The 23,578-nt window shown below is 48.7% G+C and overlaps 1 protein-coding gene across 5 annotated transcripts in view; it reads right to left on the reverse strand.

Annotated features, from left to right (window-relative positions):
* The window catches only part of Napi-iii (Na[+]-dependent inorganic phosphate cotransporter type III), a 94,882-nt gene that overhangs the window by 25,075 nt on the left and 46,229 nt on the right, over positions 1-23,578 (reverse strand). For 3 of the 5 annotated variants that reach the window (XM_077703885.1, XM_077703889.1, XM_077703886.1), the window contains exons 2-7: positions 18,721-18,968; positions 11,103-11,204; positions 9,747-9,973; positions 5,195-5,291; positions 2,520-2,639; positions 1,493-1,537 (exon numbers count right to left, since the gene is read on the reverse strand). In XM_077703885.1, the coding sequence (XP_077560011.1) occupies positions 1,493-1,537; positions 2,520-2,639; positions 5,195-5,291; positions 9,747-9,973; positions 11,103-11,204; positions 18,721-18,925 (796 nt within the window). In that variant the 5' untranslated portion in view covers positions 18,926-18,968. Of the gene's footprint in view, positions 1-1,492; positions 1,538-2,519; positions 2,640-5,194; positions 5,292-9,746; positions 9,974-11,102; positions 11,205-18,720; positions 18,969-19,091; positions 19,250-23,578 lie in introns of those variants that run through there. The other 2 variants (XM_077703888.1, XM_077703890.1) reach the window with 2 other exon arrangements.

Here is a 23,578-nt window from a genome sequence, read left to right on the forward strand (position 1 = left end):
GATCGATGCTGCAAATTCTTAAATTTCACTGCAACTCTTAAAAATCCACAGCCCAGTCAGGTATTGTAACAAGTAGTCTTAAGCACTAGCCAGAGAGGATAGGGTATGTTCTTTATATCTAAACGGAATCTTGCTCGCAGTGAATTTTCTTCAGAATAAAGGTTTGCCTATAAGCATGAAACCACGAACAAGTGTTTTCACGGGCAACCACAAAAGTTCCTATTTGTAGACCTCCATATAACAAAATTGTAGAAAGTGGCCCTTCACTTTGTTAAGTTCCCTTGAATCGAACTTCTGCAAATTCAGAAATATTACAAATGTACTTGCCAGTTGCAAGGACTCATTGATAAGACCCTCTACTTCATTTGGAAGTAATCTGCGACCTTATTTTGCATCTGTTTTTGCACCCACACGAATTGCATAGTATCTTGTGCCTCAGTCGATCTCGCATAGTGAGCACTTCAAGGTAGCATGGGGCTTTGCCCTCTGCCTTGGAATCACTGCCTGGGTCCCCTTGCAAATTTTTAAACACATCCAGCACTTTCACTTTGGAATTGTGAGTCACTTCATTGCAGCATTGCAAGAGTCAGCATAAAAAAAGTCGTCCTGAGTGACCCTGTACAGAACGACCCCGTTGTTTTCCAGGCACTTTTATGCTTCATCAACGGCAGCGACCGGACCCCTTTCATTGTCTAGCAAAGCCCTGCGCCCACATGGCTCACCCAAGCCGCTCGGCCGTCATTTTGTACTTGTACTTCCTGGCGAATTCTCTTGAAGTCAAGACATTCGATTTTGATTTGATTCTGGGGTTTAACGAACCAGTGCTACACAGGCGATGAGGCATGCCGTAGTGGAGGGCTCCAGATTAATTTTGACCGCCTTGGGATCCCTAACATGCGCCGAAATCTCGAACACACGGGCGTTTTCGGTTTTTGCCTCCACCAGAAAAGCTGCCGCCGCGGCCGGGAATCGAATCCGCGTCACTGGGCTTGAAGTCAAGAGACTTCGTTGTATTGAAGTTACAGCAAGAAGTTATTTCGTTATATCGAGATTAAACATACTGCATGGTTTCCGATGGACATTAGCTTCGTTACATGGGGGATTTTGCTAGATTGAAGTTCATTACATCGAGGTTTTGCTGTATCACTGACAAGCTGTTCTCTACGCAAAAGCCCTGTCAAGTATTCATGAAAAGAAAAAAAGAAAAGATTCTAGGTTTATACTTGCCAGTCGAGGTGGTTGACTTTGTCGATTCTGCTGTCAATAATGTGGCAACACAAAGCATCAAAGGCATTGTAAACACAGAAAAATGAAGCAAAGAACAACTGCAGAGGCACTTGAAAGGCACTGTAAAGCACTGTACTGTAAAATTCACTAACCGGCTGCATCGCAGGTGTTCAACATGCACCAGCATGAACACGAAACATTGCTGATATAGGTATGTATATCAAAATGATGCTGTTAGGAAAGCGATGCAGAAATGTCTACTAACCAGTCATGGTTATTCGGTCATTATCAGTGTCACTGGATAGGGCCCCTAAAAAGAAGCACATGCAAGGGTGAGCGTGCAGTCAGACTGGGGAACAGAATCCAAAAACACAGCAGCACATCGCATTGTAAATTGGCACATGCCAGAGCAAGTCAAGTCAAGTCTAATTTCTCGCTATTATTGATATTTAGAAGCATTTATTAATCCCGATTGAAACTAATTGTGGAACAACGATGTCAGATAACTATGCTAGAAAAACTGCCAAGTACCTCATCACCTGATGGTTTGAACCACAATTAAAACCGCCAGAACTCAAATACTAATGTAAAAAGAAGAAGAAAGAAAAAGAACACATTGCAAAAAAAGTGGACAATACCAGCTTTAAATTGCATGCTAAGACGTTTATGTAGAATGTGTTTCATGTGCTCTCTGAACAGTCTGTGCACGTTCATTTAATCTCCAGAGATCGACGATACCCCATCTCCACTCCCTTTAGCGGCACGCGATTTTCTATCGTATAGGCCATGGGGCATAGGGATGTTGGTTGCGCCCTTATCAATTGGACCATTTCAGCTGTTGGTGACATTCAGTTATACTTCGTTATTTTCAACGGTGATCAATCCGAATAGATTACTTTAGGTGGTCTCTGTCTTCTTTTCTTTCTGAAAATTTTTGCACTTAATTGCCTCGTATCGTCTACTCACTTAACTTTATCACTGTTTACTTTCTCTCCATGTCCGTTTTTCAGTATCCTCAGTTTTTACGGGCTTGCAAAACGACCTCCGTCTTGGCCAATCTCCAGATGTGTACGTGCCATTCTTCATTCTGTCGCTATCACCAGCAAAGAGAGTAGTCGGAGTATAGCGGGAAACTAGCAAAGCACACACTGGCAAAATGTGTCATGCGTCAAACACTAGTTTCCCTGAATCTGGTAGACTTCCCACGCATGCACTCCACTAAAGAAGTCTCCTCTGGGGCAAGTCCCGCTCTACATACAGGTGCCGAGCAAGCGACGTCCTCATCCACTCACTCTCAATGGTGACCCTGAGCCGGGGAACGATGAAGAACCAGACGACGAGCATGGAGATGACGGCGACCGAGACGGCGACGATCATGGCTCCCCACCAGGGGATCAGGTCGAACCTCAGCACTGAAAGAAGGCAGCGGGAAAAACAAAATTTGCACAAACTCCAACCCAAGTGGGAATCGCCAGACAAATGCTTTAAGAGCACTGGCACCGACATTTTATGCTCCTTTTTTATTGATTTCATCAATGCTTAAAGCCCTGGCAAACCTGAAACAGCACTGTAAATGCTTGAGCGCGCGATAATTAATTACATTGGACGGTTACGAGAATTGTCCGTTTTGGTTTCCCCGCGCTTCCAGCCCGGAGGGCGCGTTTGACAGAATCGCGGAATGACCTCACCGTTTTGTGCAGACGTCAAAATGCTGCAAAGGGCGGTGGAGGCGTTGTTTCGACCGCCCCACTGCAGGAGCAGAGCGGATGAGCTGCCTGAAGGCGTTAGGCCTAGCATTGCCGCGGAAATTTGATGACCGCTTTCAAGAAAAGGCCTTATAGCGGCTTACGTTGTGATCCTGGGCTTTAATATTGGCTCTTTTCCCGCATGTGGAACTTTATTTATGGCAAGACTGCCTTACAAAGTAAGCAGTGGTTATGCCTGTAGCCCTGACAACGTGTATCACTTCGTGAAAGCACCAGAGCCCAATCGCCGCTCGCCAGGCCGCACACGTGAAGTGACGTCACGAGTTTTGGACGAGCATTGGAGGCAGACAGCTACGTTACTTTTCCCTCTCATGGAGTGATGTCACGCTGATGGGCATTCGCTGTGCACCACTCCGCGTGCTGTTCTGTCGGTGCGATAAATCAGGTCAAATTGAAGCATGTTCCACGCGTCGCAGGCAGCTCATATTTTAGCCAGGGTCCTCCGTTGAGTAAAGGAAGCGAACTGTGTAATAATATTAACACCAAAGATTGATGTCAGTACCTCTTTAAGCCGTACTGCTATTAACCGAGCCCCTTTAAAAGTAGGCTTCACTACTAGGCACAAATGCACAGCTGGATAATTCCCTTTTTCAAGGGTAAATACTGAGAGTGATTTCAAAGTATGAAGGCCCTAGCGCAGTTTATTAAGTACTTCCGTAAGACCCCTTGCATTGCTATGGGTTGCTATGCATTGAGCTTCTTTGAAGTTGGGTTTGCCACACCAAACAAATGCATTGCTGGGGAAACGTTCATTAAGGAACAACACAAGGAGCCCAATATCAAAGCACAGAGGCACGTAGACCCATTGGCAAACAGCTGCCAAATAACCGTGAGGAGGAGAGGCAATAAGGGCAATCACAACCATTCTCTTCCACAACTCCCTCCAACGTACCACAAGACTGCGCTCGTTAGACAAAGATTGCATGTTAATAAGTGAGGCTCCAACAACGCTATATGTAAAGTGCACCGTCGTGAGGTAATTTTTTCAAACCCTAAGGTAGCAAATCTGCTGCAATTCCTTCTTCCTTCTGTTCTTGTCCAAGCATTGCCAAAGTGTACAATCTGGTAGGGAAAATGTACTCATGATTCATAACTCAGTGGCAAGCCATTCAAACAGTGAAGATAAGGGGAGAGTCAGTCATATGCAGCCACCAAGATAGCCTGAAAATTTCGAATTCCTTTACGATGCAACTGCAGTGATGACCATAGGCATGTGCACCGGGAGGGGGGGCTTAGGGGGGCCTCAAATTTGCCCCATACCTTTACTCAATGGAACCTGTCCGGTAGGGTTATGACCATGTGTCATTTTTCACGATAATGGCAGCTGAAGAACACTCATGTTACCTTCCAAAGGCTGTTTACTTTCAGCCTCTGAAAGGCGGGTACCAAAAGCAGGCCGTTGTGAGAAACGCGTTATCACTTCAATTTTCATTTTTGCATTAATTGAGGAGCTTGTTCTCTTTCTACTTTTCGTCGTAAATAACGTCTGTCAGTCCCTGCTGTTTGTCCCCGTGTCTCGTCTCACGCTGTTTTTCATCAGTATGAACAACCAACTAACAGAGTCAGCCCCTTTACTGAGCAGCATTTTCAAGCTTTTTTTTTTTTTTTTTTTTTTGCAGTTTACAAAATGCAGATGTGTCATATGTTTCTGTGCTTTAGGGAGAATGAAAGTTCTTTCGGCAGCGCGTTGTGACATTGATGCCGCATCCGCGCTGGGACTTGCTCCCCTTGCCGATGTTACACATGAAAGTCAAAGCTTCTGCTCAGAAATATTTTGTGCTGCATCTCATTGAAATTCCATTCCATCTCATTGAAATAAAAATTTGAAAATCGTTCCTCATCTTTGCACTGCGTTATTACCATGAGGCCTTCAGTGGGAAGAGGTCAGGAGTTGCCGAGGGGGGGGGGGGGGCTGCAGTAAGACTTCGCCCGCCCCCCCAATAGAGACCCCGTATGGCGATTACGGTTGATACGACACATGGCCATTGAAGGTGGCCGAAGGCTGAAACCAGACATGCCTTGGCCTGAACACAGGACTTCTAACATTAGGCACTTCCCAAACCTATCAGCTGGGCTCTCCAGAAATTACGCACTTAACGTAATGAGGAACAATTAAAGAAACTTCCTTCTACTAGGGCAAATGTAGGACATCAAAACAAAATCCCCGACACATTTGTCGTGTCCAGGACTGTGCGACTCACTACGTGGTCCATCGTGTACTACAGAGAAGACGTTGACGAACAGGGTGAAGCCGTAGAAGAATGGCAGTGATCGCAGGCCAGGTTCCAATGGTTTCTCCTGCACAAGAAGCCAGGACAGGTAGGCATCAGGGAAAAGTAGTCCAGGCAGGTACCTGCCTAATGCAAGAATAAGGGGAGCTTGGAACCCCCGTAAGCTAAGCACGGTACAGACGGTTTGGCAGGCATGGGATAATATCACTTCAGGAAAAAATTAAAAAACCTACACACAAATCAAACAAAACAATCCCTACGAGATGTTTCTTATTTGTCTAATTTTATTTTCAAGCTGCACAACACACGGTGTCAACCTGCAATAGCCAGTTGCCTCAAATGCCTTCCAAACAAACCTTCATTTGTAGAAGTTTTCAAACTGAATGAGGGCTATGGATCAGTTCAGACCATCTGGAGATCTTTAGTGCGTTCCGATATGTACACTCATTGGCATGCTTTTCTTTCCTGCCAGAACAACAGCTGCCGTAGCTAGGAATCAACAATGCAGCTCCATGATCATTGGTGCAGCTCCTTAGCCACAAAGCCACCGCAGCAAACACTTCAAGGTCAATAATTTTTTTTTCATGCAGTAACAGTAGTGGTGAGTGCTGTAAATTATTTTTGATGACATAAAAAAAAAAAAAAAAATTGCCGCACTTTGCACTAGCGGTACAAGACTGGAGAAACAGCAGTGCTGGCAGCCCCTCTCCATTCGTCAGAGACACGGCTGTTGCCCCTCACATGGTTTTCTGAACTTGCCGCTGAAAGTTCTCCATGACTGGCAGGCCCGAATCATTTTGTACGCAGGATTTCACATCTCCCCTAAAGCGGACTGCGTTAGCACACGCTAGAACCTGCGGCAATGGGCTTCGCGAACTCTGTGTCTGTGCTCCCCACTTCAGGAGCTAACGCACGCGAGCTGGCGAGTAGAAGAATGTGCAAGAGACAACGCCACGAACTCTAGGCAGAGCAGGGGCGTCGGAACAGGGGGTGCAGGCTCCCCCTAATGTACAAATGGGGGAGCGCGGCTCACCCAGTCACGGGACACCCAAAGACTTCTGCTGAGCCCCAGATGGCTTCAGCAAGGTTGGGTTTATTTGAAGAAGGCAAAATGACTGTAAGGATCAGATGATGACATTCAGCCGAAATCCCGGTGGCAGTGGTCCTTAATTAGATAACATTTTTCGCCTTTTATGAATGCCCTTAAATCTGTAAAAAACTAGCGATTTCGATGTTGCCCGTTTCTAGCGGGCTTCATATGACGCATTTGGCAGGCTAATCTCCCTTTTCAGATATTCGATACCTGAAGTACCAATCAAAGGATCGATGGTATATTGGCTTTTCCTTTGGTGTGGGGCTCGCCCTATCATGATACTAGCCAGCTCGACTGGAAAGTATGACCAATAGCGCTTCCCGTTAACCAGTTCAAATTTTTTTAGGAAACCATGCTTCCCTAAGTGACTTGCACCAATCGCATAATTACTTACGCTTTTAACAAGTTGTCAGCAGAGATATCAGAACTGCGGCTTTATATTACGAAGTATAAAGGCATCCGTAGCATACCACTGCAATTTTTGTAATATAATGGCACACGAGACAATCAAATATTCGGAACAAAATTAAAACAAATCATCAGTTGTGCATGCACGCACTCTGATAATAAAACACACATGGTTCAATCTACATGTACATGTTAACGCAGAGCATAACTTCTTTCTTCAACTGATCTTCATCAATATTCATCATGTAAGCCTTCATTTGGTAGCATGAATCTGCAAGCCTCGACGTATGCTCGCGGTTAGGAGGCATGTATAGAATTGTGGCATGTGTGTTTGCGTTTTTTTTTTTGCAAATTTTTAGAACTTTAAAATTTCTTTAGATGTACACTGCTATTTTGCATCGAATTTTTTTTTAACGTTTATTGAAATGTAGAAAAAACACCCGGGGGTCTCTTGCTAGTGCATCAGACCCCCTTAGGGGTAGCGATAAGTTAAGGTTCACGACGGGTATGGCTGGGAAAAAGCAAGGGAAAAATAGTGGGTTTGGATATGAAATGCAGGAGGGTGTCTCCCACTGCCTTCGCTAAATTAGGTGGGTAGGAGGGACGCAGGAGATCATTTAAGGAATTTGGTCGTAAGTTAGCGGGAAGGGTGTCTAGGAGAACCCGTCTTTCAGCTTGAAATCGAGGTAATGTCCAAATAATGTGTTCAGTGGTGTCCGGAATTTCACAGAGGATACACATGCTTTGATTAGGTGACGATTGAAAAAACTGTTGTCGTTTTGCAGGGGAAAGGTTTGTAAGTGTCATTATCTGTCTTAGGCGAACTTGTTGAGAGCGAGAATAGGACTTGGGAATGGGAGTGCGGTTGACAAATAAAAGGCTTAAAATCGTAGGTGCTACCGTTGCCTCGCATAGAGGGCAAAGTTGTCCTGAAGTGGCTAACTGGCCTTTTTACTGAATATTTTACTGGGTTTGATTTGGTTTTGCATATTAGTCATTGTACAGCGAGAATAAGACTAGGGAATGGGAGTGTGGTTGACAAATAAAAGGCTTAAAATCGTGGGTGCTACCGTTGACTCGCATAGAGGGCAAAGTTGTCCTGAAGTGGCTAACTGGCCTTTTTAATGAATATTTTAATGAATTACGATATATTTAAAAACAACCATAATATGATTGATGATGATGACGGTTATGTTTATGGTAGCCTAATTTTGGCTCCCTTAAGGAAAAAAATAGTTCTGACGCCGCTGGGGCAGAGTGTTCTCGAAGGTCGAGCTCGCCGACGCCGGGCGCTCCTCACAAGGCGCACGCTCATGCGCACTCTTGGCTCCTCACGTGGCGCAAGACCAAGCAGAAGACTGGATGACGCCAGGGGATCATCACGAGGTGCACGCTCATATGCGCTCGGTATTTTGTCTTGCTATTTTTTTCCTGGTAACGCTGGATGACACAACTAAAAGCTTAAACAGCTCTGCTGTTAAAAAGTATGTGCACCATGAAAGCTTTACTGATTTATAGACATGAAACCAGGTGACTGAGGACATTTCATCCCATTCAGTAGCTCCATGTGCAAATTAAGGAAATGATTGGCCTATCTCATCATGGAAAGAACCTAAAAAATTTATAGGGCAGCTGCTGCATGAAGCTGCGGGATCTGTTAGTTGCGCCACCATCGCCGCTTCAGTGCGCGGGGCTAATGACGTTAACACCCGGAAGTGACGTCACTTCCCGTTGTACCCATGACGCCGGCATGCGGCGCCGAAGCAGTCTTGCCGCGCGCTTTCGCTACGTTCGCTAAAGCGGATGATGAAGCCAAGTGGACAGGGTTGAATGGTAACCCTAATGAAAACCGCCTGTTGCCGCGACTGAAGGGAGCAGGGGCAGGGGGGGGGAAGGGGGGGGGGGGGGTACGCCAAGCCCACACGTCGACGCTAAACACCGAGATTTACCGCCGTGGCCAGGACACCCGTCGCATGCAGAGGAGCGGGTGCAGCGATATAGTGCCAGGGTCGACAACGAGTGACGGAGCGCATTGCGCAGAAAGGGGAGTCCCGGCGGCGCCGACATCAGACTCCGTTCCTACCTTCACGACGTCGGGTCCCCACACCGGAAGCGGCGTGCACCGCCCTCCCTCCCCACCTCTCCATGAGCTTCAAGTTCTTGCACGTGCGCGCAGCGACGACCGACAACGGCTGCAGTGTCAACAGCCTTCGCCGTGCTTATCTCTACCGAACGAGATGCAAGAAATATGAATCACCACAAAGGGCGCGTACCGAAAAAGGTATGGGTGCCTGATCATAGCTGTATTTACACAAGCTGTCATCTAGCTTGTGTAAATACAGCAGAACACGGCTATAACAGGCGGCGGAAACGCTCTCACCGGCTCGCTTTAGGGAAAAAAAAAAAAAAAAAAACATTTGGGAGGGGGAGGGGGGATATTTTTTTATTAGGCGATCTGAAAAACAGTGAACCAGAAGGCGCTCTGCAAAAATGTTGAAAAAAGCCCGGTGTCCATCCACCTCTATCAGTCTTTCTGCACCGTTACGTACAAATTTGGCGAGCCATAAAATGGCCACCAAAAGCCCAAACCTTCGTTCCGGTGGTTGCACACAGCATCCGCACACGCGTGCCTCGAAAAAGCTGAGACTGCGATAACCCGTGTCCTCCCCGCTTTAAAAAGTAGCAAAGCACGTCCGCAATTTTTTTACTTCGGTATTTTGCCGCGGGGCATACGAAAAAAAGACGCAGAGGAGAGAAAAGAAAACGAGGTAGGAACACAAGGGAAGAAGGAAGATCTGAAAATCAAAGATAGTAAGGAAGGCAAGCGGAGTCTCGTAGTGGGCGGCGGTTTATGGGAAAGGATGCAGTCCTGCTTCGAGCGGAAACTTCAGTAAAACCTTGTAACTCAAAGACTGATTACCGATGGACAAAAGACAAGGAAGAAATTTAGATCGGGTAGTGGGGCGCCATCGATATTTCAACGGCATACAATCAAGGGTCGGGAAAGAGGCACCACCTCACCTTGCGGAGGATGAGGAACTGGATGAGCAGGTAGAGCAGGACGGAGATGAACCCGGAGAGGACGGGCGAGACGAACCAGGAGAGCACGATCTTGCCCAGCTCCCACCAGTGGATGCCCCGCAGGCCCCGGGCCACCAGCGAGAAGCCCACCACAGCGCCCACGATGCTGTGCGTGCCCGAGATGGGAAGGCTGAACGCCGTCGCCAGGATGTTCCAAATGGCGCTTCCTGCGGCGGCGCCCGCCCGACGCCCCAAGGTCACGAACGAGGCCTCGCCAGGGACAAACGGCTCGACGCGCGACCGCTGCACCCTTTTTTCTCTGGTAGGGGGTGGCACACCGTCCTTGCTCCCATGGATTTAGCGAGCGTACTTGTGATGAAAACGGTACAGTTGAACCTCGTTATAACGAACACCAGTGTAGCGAATTATCGGCTATAGCGAACTAAATACAGACTTTGGTTGGTCGCGGACACGGTGGAAAACTTCATCCTGCTCAGTACTGTGAGTATCCACCAGACGAAGATCGCATCCTTCATCAAATAAATAAGGACCGCAGTCCTGCTCTGTCAAGTGAACTCTGTTCTGTTGCACTTTCACGTACTCATGTTCCGGTTCATAGAGCTCGAAATGCAACAAAGAGAAAGGTAAGAGTTACCTTGCGTAGTGCGTTTGAAGCTTCAAAAATGCATTTTTTGTATCAAGTATGTTTGCGCGAGCCAGATTGTCGATTTGTTACAGCCGATTTATACCTCCGTTATACCGAATATCGGTTATAACGAACTAATTTGCTGCCCCGATACTACTTCGTTCAAACGAAGTTCGACTGTATCAGAATGTACAAAGAACCGTATTTTCTTTTGCGTACATCTACCCATTATCCGGCAGTGTGCATTGAAGCTGTATCGAGCATATCAGGAGAATATCAGCGCCAATTCATCAAGTAAACTGGGCCATTTCAACGGCACCGCTGCTATCGAGTATTGTTACACAAAGCACCTCACCCTTTATGGTTGTTGGTATGAACGTAGAATATCCGAGCGGTCTGTTTCCCGATTGAACTACAGGACTCGATAACTGGCGCACACCGATAGACGCATATCAATAAATTTATTAATACATGAACTTCTCGACGAGTTCCACAGCACTCCACCGTTTGTAGTCATTCGCGGACACGAAAGCAGTAGCTGGAGCCGTATACACGCACAGCTCAGCCAAATGCAAGAGGAACTGCAGGCACCGCACTGCTACGGTAAAAAAAGTACCGCATACACCTTGCTAAAAACTTGTCATTCTTGGCTACAGCTACCATTGAACAGATTGCAAGTACGACAACGTCTGATAGAAGCAAGTGCTTACCGCCCAACGCGGCCAGGTTGCCCAGCATGAGGTCCTTGGGGCTGTCCTCGTACATGGAGACGTCGAGTATGCCTTTGCGGACCGTGTCCGACACCTTGTAGCCTGTTCAAGGGAACAGCAGTCGGACGCAACCATCAATTCAGTGATCTTTGTAAACCTCCATGCTTATTCCACCCACCGCAGATACGTACCGGGAACAAAATCCCGGCGAAAGTGTACGATTATATTGACACCTTATTGACATCAAACGCGAAAGTTTATCGTAGTCGTAGTCGGCGGCATCTACACGGATGTTACCAAAATGAATTTGTCCTCGGGTCGTCAGAGCAGCGGCGAAGTGTGGTAACCACGGCACTAACCCGGCACCACCCAACCAGAATGGAACGAGATTGATTGATTGATTGATTGATTGATTGATTGATCGATTGATTGATTAAAGGGTTTAAAGAGCCGACGCGACGCAGTCGATGAGGCGCGCCGTAGGGCTCCGGATTTATATTGACCACCTGGGGATCTTTTAACGCGCGTCGAAATCTCGCACACACGGGCGTTTTTGCTTTTCCCCTCCATCAGAAAAGCGGCCGCCGCGGCCGAGAATCGAACCCGCATCCTCGTGCTCAGCAGCGCAACGCCTTAGCCACTGAGCCACCGCGCCGGGTAGAATGGAACGAGAATTACCGTATAAACCGGAATATAGGTCGAGTTTGTTTCCAAAAAAATCCGCACAAAAGTCACCCCTCGTCTTATATAGCGGTCATTGGCAGAATGTAAATCGTTGTCTGGCAACAATGTGCAAGCGCAGTCCGTCGCCATTGCCATTCGTGTCGGACTGCTCTCTCGCACTATCAGGCTTTTATTTGATTTCGCTTTTCTCTAGTCGTTCGTCTTTTACTCGTTTATTGTGCGTGCGTGCGTACATTTCTTTACGTCTCTGTTCCGAGATGAGTGGCGGCAGTTGATGCCAGTTCACCGCGGCGTTTAAAGGAGCCATGAAGACAAAATACAAATTAGGTTTATTAGAAAGACTGCTTAGTCCCGATAACAATGATACCAATATCATCGCAATCTTCGAACAAATAACGGAGATATTAAAGAAAACGTGTGAAGCAGTCGCGACCCCCTAGCCAATTTCCCGCAACTTTTCTATGACGTCACGGAACCTTGTTTGTGCGATTGGCGGCCGCCTAACTGAGCTGTCGCGACGACACATGACTGGACGTCTGTAATGGGGCCTCTAGTTCCATTTGACCGCATCACTTCAATGCTAACGTGCAGTTAACGCACTGAAAATTATGTTTTATTGTTGGCCCGTATGACGTCATTCTCGCTCATAACACGTCACTGTGGCGCAAAATTTGAAAGTTTTTAAATACTTCTTTTTTTTTTCGTTAAAAAACATCTTTTGTGGCTGCAATGGAGCTGAGTGAGATACTGAATCCTAGTTCTTTCAAATTAAACGAACTTGTATTTTCTCTTCATGGCTCCTTTAAGCTGACGGCGATTGAGTCACCGAGCAGAATGGGAATATGGCGGCGCGACGCCAGTTAGGCGTTTCGGAGAAAAGTGTGCGGTACAGGCGGAGCCAGAAAGCTAAGCTGTGCGCGTGCAACCCCCGAAACTGATCGTTCCGTGGACGACAAGCGGTCCACCCCGAGTTGGAGAACAAAGTGGCGGACTTCGTCCGGGAACTCCGCTCACAATCGCTCCGGAGGCCATGCGCGGACCGGCTCCGCGAACTGTACAATGAGTGGATAGCCGGCGACAACAAAAAGACCTATACGGGCCGGTTGCCACCGTGTCAAGCTGGGTGTCCTCCTCTTGGCAGTCGCTGCCCGACGACATGGTTACACGAGCGTTCAGGAAGTGCTTCATCAGCAACGCGCCTGATGGCATGGAAGATGACTGCGAAGCAGTCATCCTTGGACGACTCTGAGAGCTCAGGCGAGTGACTTCGGCAGGCATAGTGAGTGGCAGTGACGGACGGGCGTCGAAAATAAATATAGACATTGGAGAGTTTTAGTTTGGCGTTTTTACGCTCCGCTCAGCAGCTAAGCGGAGCGGGAGTGCGACTGCGCATGCGCTCTCCGCTTAGTGGCTAAGCGGGCTAGCGGAGCGAGAAGCACGGTCCGCTAAAACGCAGCCTCAGCGGACCGTCGCGGCCCGCTCCGCTAGCGCGGCGGGGCGATGCGGGCGCCCTCTCGCGCGCGTGCGACGACTTTGCCTATTCTAAGATGGCTGCCACGCCTGCGACGAGCGCCGCGGCTTCAGGCTCTTGTTTGACGCGCAAACCGCGAAAGCGGTTCTGCATCGACGAGGGCTTGTGCTTGCTGCGAGAAGTGGCGACTGCGAACCGATTTAAAAACTACACAGAACTATTCAAGTTCATTGCGACAAAACGCCGCGTTGGATCGTTGCCGTCGAAAAGGATTCGATTGGATCTGGAACGCAACTTTGTTGTCTATTGTGTGGCTACCGTCAAGTCGAAAATTTATTATCATTCATTGTAATTGACCAGTAACGCAATACGATTGCACGTGTCAATACGTAATAAACAAATAAGCTATACGTACTGGTTTTACATTGTTGAAGTGGGGGAATGGTTTTCGGTTCTGTTTCATTACGCCAAACTTGGTCAGACGGCGCTGCTAGGCCGAAAGGACCGGTCCGCTGCGCATTACGCGTAACTAAAACTAGAAAACCTCTCGCCGCTCCGCTGCAGCTTAGCGGGGATACCCGGAGCGGAGCGGAGCGTAAAAACGCCAAACTAAAACTCTCTATTGTGATTGCGCTTCTGTGCCGAATTATTTTTTTTGTGAACTTTTCCCACCTCAGGGTAGGGGGTCGACCTATATTCCCACTCGACCTATAATCCGGTTTATACGGTAGCTTTATTAGTGGCCACACGTGCGTAGAATGGGTGCACTCGGATTATCGATAGCGCTGACTGTGGGGATGCTGCAGCGTTAAGTGCGGTGCTGTCGGAATAATTCGCAACAAAAGACGAAGGAACAGAAGCAGTAATGACGTTTTAGGGGCTCGGGATGTTGGCGTCTCATGTCGTCGTAACCGTCGTCTCAGGTAGTCACGGTACTAAAACACCTGGGCACTCATTTACGCCTCGCGTTGGAACGCTTCGTTACCCGCACTAAAAATAAATAAAAAAAAACACCGGGACACTCGTTTGCGCCTTGCACAAGAACACTTCGTGCTTCAAAGACAAGAGACTTTCATGGCGAAGCTGTATACCTCTACCGCCCAACGGTTTCACCTCCGTTGGCAAAAACGCCAAGGCTCCAAGTGTACACTTATGAACTGCATGAGAACAAAAGAGTATCGTGCGCACTTTTTTCTGCTGCTTCTCCGTATACAGTGTCGAGATTTACGAGGATAAAAGATAGACCGTGGCCACTCAGCACTGACAGCGATACACACCGATAGCCTGCAGTGGCTAAAACGTGCGAGATTGAGCAGCCGCGCCTGACCAACGGGCCGTAGCTTATCAACGGGAGAGCAGTCGAGTCGACTAAAGGTTGCCTAATCCACGTGCGTTTAATCTGTCGCCCGGATATCAGCGGACGCCGCTGACAGCAGCCCACGCGTCCACCCTCAACTGTATACCGACAACGCAGTGCAATCGCGCAGTACGAAGCGAAGACTAACGGCGTTACTTTCGGCAGTCCCAGGTTGTGGCCTTTCCTCGTGCAGTGCCTATTCTTCCCCATTCCGGGAACAAAATGCGCAGGTGTTATATTCAAAATATACTCCCCACGAACAGAGCACCCACTATTAGGCTATGTTCAGACTACCGACACTAAAGCCATATCGTTATCTATGGACGTCAAAAAAAAAAAAAAAGTGTCACGCAGTTTGGTTAGCTGAGACATAAAATGACGTCATTCTTTTAAATTATTACGACAGTTGCGGCAACAGTCTGAACCCGGCCTTGTGTCAATTTCCGATCTTTACAACTCAGACTTCGCCACAGGAACTCGTGCAACCAGGGAAGCAGAAAGCTTTCTGCTTCTGAAGCAGTTTGAGTATGCGCTATTCTGACGGCCACTAGACCTTTACGAGCAATACGGGAAACAAGTTTGCTTCGTGAGCATCTTCGAGTGGATGCCCATGCAGTTTCGACTAAAAACCACGCCGGCCGTACCACCTGATAAAACGGTGAAACCATTGCATGCAAATTTTATCGCCACCTTTGACCTCCTGTGCAACGATTAGGCACTTTGTATAAGAGCCACGCATTCTCGAAAAAGGCGTTTCATATCGGGCATTCATGAATTGGCCAGCTTAGGGGAAATCCCCAAGGTGTATAAAGTTTCTGTGAGGGAAACATTGCACACACGACGAAGAAAACGCTCATCGGATATGCAATGAAGATTACGGCTATTAATGTAGAGGACAGGTGATTACATTGAAAGGGTAAACTTCCGCTAGCATAAGAACAGCACACCAGGAACAAAATGACGTGAAATTGCTTGAAATGACTTAAAAAAGGCTTGAAACGACTTCAAACTGAAAATGGCTTGAAAATTTCCGTGAAATCTTCAGGGAAAGGCCTGACGAAGCAGCTACAACAAAACGTATCCTTGAACGTTCCCTGCGCTCACGTGAATTCCGCACACGGCGGCCACTCGAATGGAAACGCTCGAAGGAGGAGTCCAACCAGATAAGAAATCGAAAATGACGCAAGCGGCAACCGATGCAGCTGCGCCGTCCCAAACACTGCGATAAACCGCCCCGAGAGTCAATAAACGTGATTGCGCGCAGTCGCGACAGACGCCGCGGCCACATTTGCTGGCTTATTAGTACAGAGCCAGCACACACAGCTGACGCCTGCGCGAGGAAAATGCAGCGCGACGCCGTGCACGACCACGGCGAGGTACGGAATGATCCCGCGCAGAACCAAGACAAGCCAATCGATCGCAAATTCCGCAAGTCGAGAGCGAAAATTATAATCAGCAGGAAACATAGAAATACGCACAAAATGTCGCGAGAGAGCAGAGTCGAATCTCTAGGGTGGCCATGGGATTAAAACTAGTCGCTGCCGGACTTCACAAGGGAAAGATGGTAGCGACAGTCACAACACCAGATGGAAGAGCTGTAAACACGGCTACACTGGAAATAACCTCCCAGGGGGAAGACCCTGGCCATCGCTTCCAGCCCTAGGGCAATAATTTTAACCGACTCGCAAGAGGCATGTAGATACTTTATACGAGGCAGTGTCTTCACACCCACACACCAAATGCTTCGTAAACACCCACCGGGAAATGAGCTTATCTGGATGCCAGGACGCACGGGTGAAGTGGGGAACGAGGCCACCGACGCCACAGCCAGGGGTGTTATCCCGGCTCCCTTACACCAATCCCCGTACATAGATATGGCGACCATAACCTTCTCGGAACATTTAGGCATATTGAGGTTGATCAGGAGAACGTATTCCCCACCGGACAAACGCCTCACTAAGGAAGAAGAGTGCACCCTCTGCAGAGTACGGACAGGGCCCTTACCAACACTGGCTGAACTACACTCCTAGTACACCATTAAAGATGTGAGCGGATGAAAAAAAGAAAAAGCATTAAAAAAATTGTTTTTTTTTTCAACCAGGATAATATCGAAAAAAAGAAACAGCGTTTTTCAGGGAAATTTTCAACGAAGCGACCTATCTGCAGTGCGGGAAGCGCTTTCTGAAATCAATGCCTTGGTGTAAAATCGTACGCAGATTTTGAGAGCGGAAGCTCTGGTGGGGCTTTTGTGATGCAACATGCAACAATTACATTTTTTTAAGTGTTAAAGGAAAAATTCATTGGGCCTTTGAGTACTTAGTGGATTTGAATTAAGGCGAAAGACAGATTATCGAAGACTTCACTGCTGCATCGTGTTTGCGGTGCCTTCACAGTCACCTGTCATGCCGCACGCATCCGGTTAATTCTTGTTCCTTCCTGGCACGGTACAGGGTTAGGGCTGTAGTTACCACACTTGACCACGGTTCCTGACGACCCGGATTCAAATCCCATTCAAACCCAAATAAGTTTCTATGCATATTATTTCACTTATTTTCCCTTTACAGCGACCGTAATTTGGTATCATTCGCACAGCCGCCAGCAACTACGGTCACTTTACGTGCTTGATGAGACATCTAGGATTTCGCCTCAGGAAGTATGTAGAAATTTTACAGATCTGCACGGAATCATCTTTTTTCAATTTCATATTGTGAATTGCAGCTCTTAAGCCAGAATTCAGCAAGCACAACTATCATTGTAAAAAGTAAAGTGCTTTAAATCTGTTCGGGAGTCTTGTATTACTGCAAAAACACACGAGAATAGATGAAGCGAAAGGACACACAAGCGCCGACTATCAACTCGACCATCCTCTGTTCCTTGCGTACGTGCGTTTGCGCTGTAATACAAGATGAATCTACTTAACTCTCCCGAGTCGCAACCTTACTCGAATCCCAATTTGCCTCGGAGGCAGAAATGCTTCGCGTGCAGAAACTGCCACTGATTGAACATTGTCACTGAGCTAAATAAGAAGTGGGTTTGGTTTTTCTGCATTCAGGATTACATCCGACGGATTAAGTATCACTAAGCGGATTTTAGGATCGCGGCGGCTGGACAGATCGTGCACTTCGCAAGTGATCACTCCTTGGAAGACTGAACAGCGCCAGTACACCAGACCAAATCCGCCTTTATAGAACACTAAATTGGTACGAAATACGCTTGCACAAAGGACTCCCAGAACACGCATTTAGGCTGAACTGAGGCCTAAAAAGAGAACAAAAGTGTTGATTAAGAAGGGAAGTGGTGCGGGCGCCTTATACCGACTTTCCCACACCGCACTCCTTGTGTACACACCCAACCACACCAATTCGTCTCACCTCACTGCCCCTCATGTGGCGCGCCGGACACACTCTTCCACTCCATATATGTGAGTGTCCGCGCAACCCCCTTTTACCTCCTCCCCCCCCCCTCCTTTTTTTCTCATTGGGAGCAGGCTCTGAGGAGCCCTGACCTGGCTACACAAGAGACCGTCACTGCCAAATCTCTGGACGTTGATACCCCCTACGATGAACCCAATGTTAAAATAAAGTGGCACTACTACTGCTACGATTACTACTATTACTCGAAGCGCCCCCCCCCCCCCCCCCGTAATACCGAAAATGTCGCCACCCATACTCTTAATAAAATAGGTCGTAAAAGTAACGGCCGAACCTTACCACCCCGCGGTACGGTACGTAGGCTCTGCCACTAGCAACTCCATGGTTAGGAAATTAACAGGGTGTAGGAAGTAGTGTAAACACTAGATTAAGATCGTGCTTTGATTAGGTTATGCATGACCAGTTAGTAAACGCAGGTAGCTCAGCAAGGTGTTATCGCTAGGACTGTACTAGTGAAGGTCTATAGTTGTGATACTGCCTGCTTCAGTTAGGAACCCTTACTAGTGCTGCATTTACTACCTCCAGTTACTGAGTGCCTAGTGTATACTGGGACAAGTAACTCGTTAGTGTTCCGTTAGTGAATGCAACAACCCCTTTTTTTTTTTTTTCTAAGAGTGCAGACGTTGTTCTTACGCATATCTCCTCATACCCCCGGGCAAAAAGCGAGCGACTCACCTATGAGCACGGCACCGAGGATCTCGAAGATGGTGGCCAATATGCAGGCCTGCCGTAGCGTGAGCACCTTGGCGCCCACGGAGGTGCCGAACGAGTTGGCCACGTCATTGGCACCCACGCCGAAGGCCAGGAAGAAGGCGAGGATGAAGCCCACCACCAGGATCCAGAGTAAGTCGCCGGAGGACTCGGGGACGGGGACGTCCATCTTGCACCGTCGTCGCCGGGCTCACTCAGATAACGGCAGCCACCTACGACGGGAGCGTGGTTCAATTACTACGGCTGCGACTTCCCCGGCCGCGCGGAGGGAAACAACCACAAGGATGACGCTGGCCCTTCTCCGAAGGCGGACGTCGGTCTAGACCCAAACGCACCTATGTTTATAACAGCAACTACAGGCTTATCAGGGCGCCCGACGAGGTATCAACCATTCGCGGGGCGAGGGTCCGCCTTAACGAGACCTTGCGCAAGACCGGTCGACGAGACACGGGAATCTTTACAGACACTTAGCGGCGACACACGTGGGCGTTCGCGTGGCCCTCGGGGTACCGCCTATGTTCGCATCTGGGAGGGAAAGAAAGGCCGTCTTATCGTTAAAGACTCCCTTGCGTTTAATATACCGTTCATTCGCGCAGCAGATACACGGTTCGGGAGCAAGCGAGTACGCGGCAGCCTTGGCACTACATTTTCGAGTGGTGCCGATAAAGAAGAGGCAGAAAAAGATCGTTTCATTTCGGACGGCAAACAAGATAGAGCTTTGATGATAATGCGGGCGTACGCGCGACTGAAGATGTAAGTAAAATACGCCTGGAAGGTGTGCGTCTATCTGTACAACGGGAACACAAAGACCGACGAACAACGAAGCAGTGCCTTCAACACATTAAGCGGCGCTATCTGGCTTCCAATGTAAAACCAAGGCGCATGCGCTGGTTTCTTTAGGTACCTGCTAATACAGCCTACGGATGAATAGAATGCCTGTTTAAGGAAGTGACGAATATTTACTTATTTAGTTCACCGTTCAACAATGCTGCGCCTCCAACCCGGACGCGAATTTCGGTCTGCAACATGCACCACACAAAAGGTATCGCTTTTATTTTTCGCAAGTTTTATTTGCGTCTGAAAGGGTCGACGACGACGACAACAACAACAACAACAACAACAAAAAACAACAGTAGCCTTTCAGTTAACTTCACACTCCACTTTAGAATAAACATGCATAGCAGAGCGGCACGCATGCGCGGCTCTTATCATGACCATGGCATCGGCCGGTGAAGCCCCGGAGTAGGGCGTCGCCGCACATGCGCACAGGGTGATGTCAGCGGCTAGGCGCCGGCACGGGGGTCACGGACCAGAAAACATTTGGGCCGCAAATGATGCCCCCGAAGCATCCTTCTCGGTGCGCAGCGCCTGCGCAGTGGGGAAGCGTGACGTCAGCGACCGAGCGCCAGCGCGCGGGCCTCCGAGTGGAAGCGCGCCGTGCGCAAAAGGATGATGTCGCGTAGCGCGGACGGTGTGGGCTGCATGCTTACACACCTATATATATAACGAACCCGCAGCAAATCGTCGTTAAATTTTTGTACAGCCCAGTCGGGTATAACTGAGAAAACGCGCGAAACTACCCTGTTCACCTGCGCCTTCTACTTTGCGCACTGTCCGTGGATCGTGGTTTTTCGGAGAACAAGCCTATAATCAGTAGCCTGTTTCGAACGGTCCGTGCAGCAGCAGTTTGTCGATGAATGGCTTTTCGACGAGTAGACTTACATACCTCCAGCAAGGGTGTCCTTAGCAATTTCTGGCCAATCTCTAAGCTTGTGTATCGAAATTTCAAGTATGAGTGCGGGAATATGTGAGCGCCGGCTTGGGAACAGCAGTGAAAACAACTTCCATTTGTAATCGCCGTTTTCCACAGCGGGACAACCTGCACGCAATCATGAACTTTTCCACCTTCAGGACATTATAACGGGTCATAGAACCTGCACAGAGAGATCTGCAATTACACCTTCTTATCGGAAAACAACCGCGCCTAAGTGGTTATGATCTACGCATCGGTGCTCAGGGCTTTCGAAGATGGGCCGACAACTCCTAAATGCATTTCATGGTGAATGGGAATAGAAGGTCGCCTCATTGCGAGTTCAAAACAAGGGCTCGAAGAAAACGCCTATGGCGTCCACGGCGCAATTTAGCTCGCTGTTTTGTTAATCAAAAAGCTCTCGAGACAATAGCAGGTGCTCCTAACGCCCACAGTCTAGATAGGGCGCCACGCGTCGAACTGGGCTGTTCTTAGGGCAGTAGTTCTGCTCGAGGCTGATGCAACGCGAACGTGCCACAAGACAATGGAGGCACGGGGAGATAAAATCCTGAAGAGGCGCGGCCGTAAAGCGATTGTTAAGCGGAACAGCAGGCACGCGACACGGAGCCTCATCAACTCAACAGCACCGCGCCTGTAATGACCCGCCCGGGAGGCGACCCGGAGAGACTGACACGCGACCGCGGCGGGGTTAAGGATCCAGCGAGCAGAGATACACAGCGGGCAAGCGAGAGGGTACAGAAAGAGACGAGAAAAGACGCCGCTTCGAAACAGTGGTCTGAAACTGGAGTGACGGCACTGACACATTATGTGCAAATTAAGGTATACGAGAGTAAAACAGTTCCACTGAACGTGAAAGCTGCCACGCGCGGAGCAGCGATTCGCCAGAGGGGCCGTTGCGCCATCTCTTGACTAATTTCGGTATCATCCTGGCGTCTATATCGAAAGTAGTCACCACACAGACGGTTAACCAACCAGCGATGGTGGTTCGTGTTTACCAGCGTGCTACTCCTTATGATTCATAAGTCATTTTCATTACACGTGGCGTGTTTGCGGTATTTTCTTTCATTCCATTTCCTGCTTGACCGTCAGATGCCTGCTGCTCGAAAGGTATGACGCGTGGCCTACGCATTTCAAAGTAACGTGCGGCCAGCGTTTGCTATTGCCACGTGGACGCGGCTTCTCCCGCGCCGCCACACGACGCCCCCCCCCCTTGTTGTTGCTTTATCTGTGCTTCACGCAGCAGCTCGCTGCGCGCGAGCCCAGTTGCGAGAGATGATACAGCTACACTTCCTCCCCTCACCACTAACTCCTCTCCAACCAGGTTTTTTCACGCATGGGTATCGGGCTGCGCCGGAGGAATTTTCCGAGTACACAAAACCTTCCTTTCGCCTAGGCACATAAAGCTTCGCTGTAAAAACAAATTTGCAGGCGATCAGGCCGATTGCTGCGGTGGATCGAGTAAGCGCTGTAAGTGCAATTTCGGTTGCGTCACAGATTTGTGTTCAACAGCGTTCATTCACTTCACCCACTCCCTCGTATTCGCCCCTCCCCGAACACAGACCTTCCTGGCGAGGCTCCACACTGACCCCACCAGGGTTTTCGCGAAATGACACTGCTATACTGCTAGCGCAGTAAAACGCCCTGGGAATCGAGGCAATTAACCTCCTTGGATGAGTATACAATAGGCGCCCAGCCCTGCCCGTCGGAGCGGATCCTGTACAAGCAGTTGACCTTGCCCAAAAACACACGCGCACAGTCAGTCCGCACTGATTGCCCTCCTTCGCAGGCGGCCTCGCTTTTCTCGGTTCTTGCCGAGGCAAGACTGACGCACGAAGTCCGCTCATACATTATAAGCGTCCCCTAGCAACGGCAGCCATGTCTTGAGCAGCGAAGATTACTGGTTTGATTTATGAACGACCGTTTATGAACGACCATTTTTTAGAAAATGTGAACTTCAAACCGCGTGCGTGTCCCTCTTAAGGCACGTTTCCCGCAGCAACCTAGAGCCGCGCTGGGCGCACCGTAGCGCACTCGAGTCCCTGTTTACCCTGCCCTGCGGACCTGAAGCCTCTCAAGCACTCCATCTCCTCTCGCGTTTCAGGCGACGGCACTGACGCGGATGTTTTGAGGATGTCAGCACTCGCCGAGCTCTGGGCTCCCCGTTCACGCGGCCGCGTGTAATGGCAGTCGGGCACCAGGAGGCACCCACTGAAAGATATTCCGCACCCAGAACGAGCGTGATTCCATTTGATCTAGAAGACAGCAGTGCCCTTGTAGCGTAGTTGGATCGCCGGCTCAAACAGTTTGGAGGGGCCGGACCCTAGCTATTCGGCTCTTCACACGAGTGTCTCGTGCACGAAATTGCGCTCCTCCCGCAATCTGTGCATTTGCTGCGCTCACTATCCGCCGCTACGCGAAAAACATCTTGCGCGAACTCCTTATGCTCTTATGGCACGGACGTAGGCTTAAACTGCGCCATTTTCTTGGAATATGGGCTTACACAGCGAAGCAACCTTTTTGGGGCGAACTGTCATTACAGTATACTCTCTGCGAGAAAACCTTTTCAGATCTTAAGAGGTCGCGTCCTGCTAACCCTTGAAGCATATTTAACGGGTCGTTGAGCCTGTATATGACATTAAATGTGCGAGGATGTGCAAAAACGTCTTTCAAACGTCCTTCAAAACATCATTCAGCATCACTGTCGACCTGAGCAAGAGCATGAGCGCTGCAATCTTTTGGTGCCACACTCATTGCCTCATGATTGAGAGCGACGTTAAGTTTCCAGGTAGGTGCAGGCCTGCCCTGAGCGTTGTTAGAGCGGAACCGTTTCTTTACCGCGCTATCCCAGATGGCTAGCAACAAAAGTACGTCTATCTACACCCTTGTCTTGAGATTGCCACATCAAATAACATTGCGTAACCGCATGAACAGCAATACTCTAAGGCAGCATATTATTCTCCTTGTTGGTATTTTATACCCGTATCAGGCAGTTCATTCGCGTAGTCTTCCCATAACGGATGATTTATTTGGCCTATTGTTGTTTTTTTTTTT

This window comes from Haemaphysalis longicornis, unplaced genomic scaffold, assembly GCF_048455015.1.
Source record: "Haemaphysalis longicornis isolate Haplotype H1 unplaced genomic scaffold, Haemaphysalis longicornis Haplotype H1 scaffold_3, whole genome shotgun sequence".
In the NCBI taxonomy this organism is placed as follows: domain Eukaryota; kingdom Metazoa; phylum Arthropoda; class Arachnida; order Ixodida; family Ixodidae; genus Haemaphysalis; species Haemaphysalis longicornis.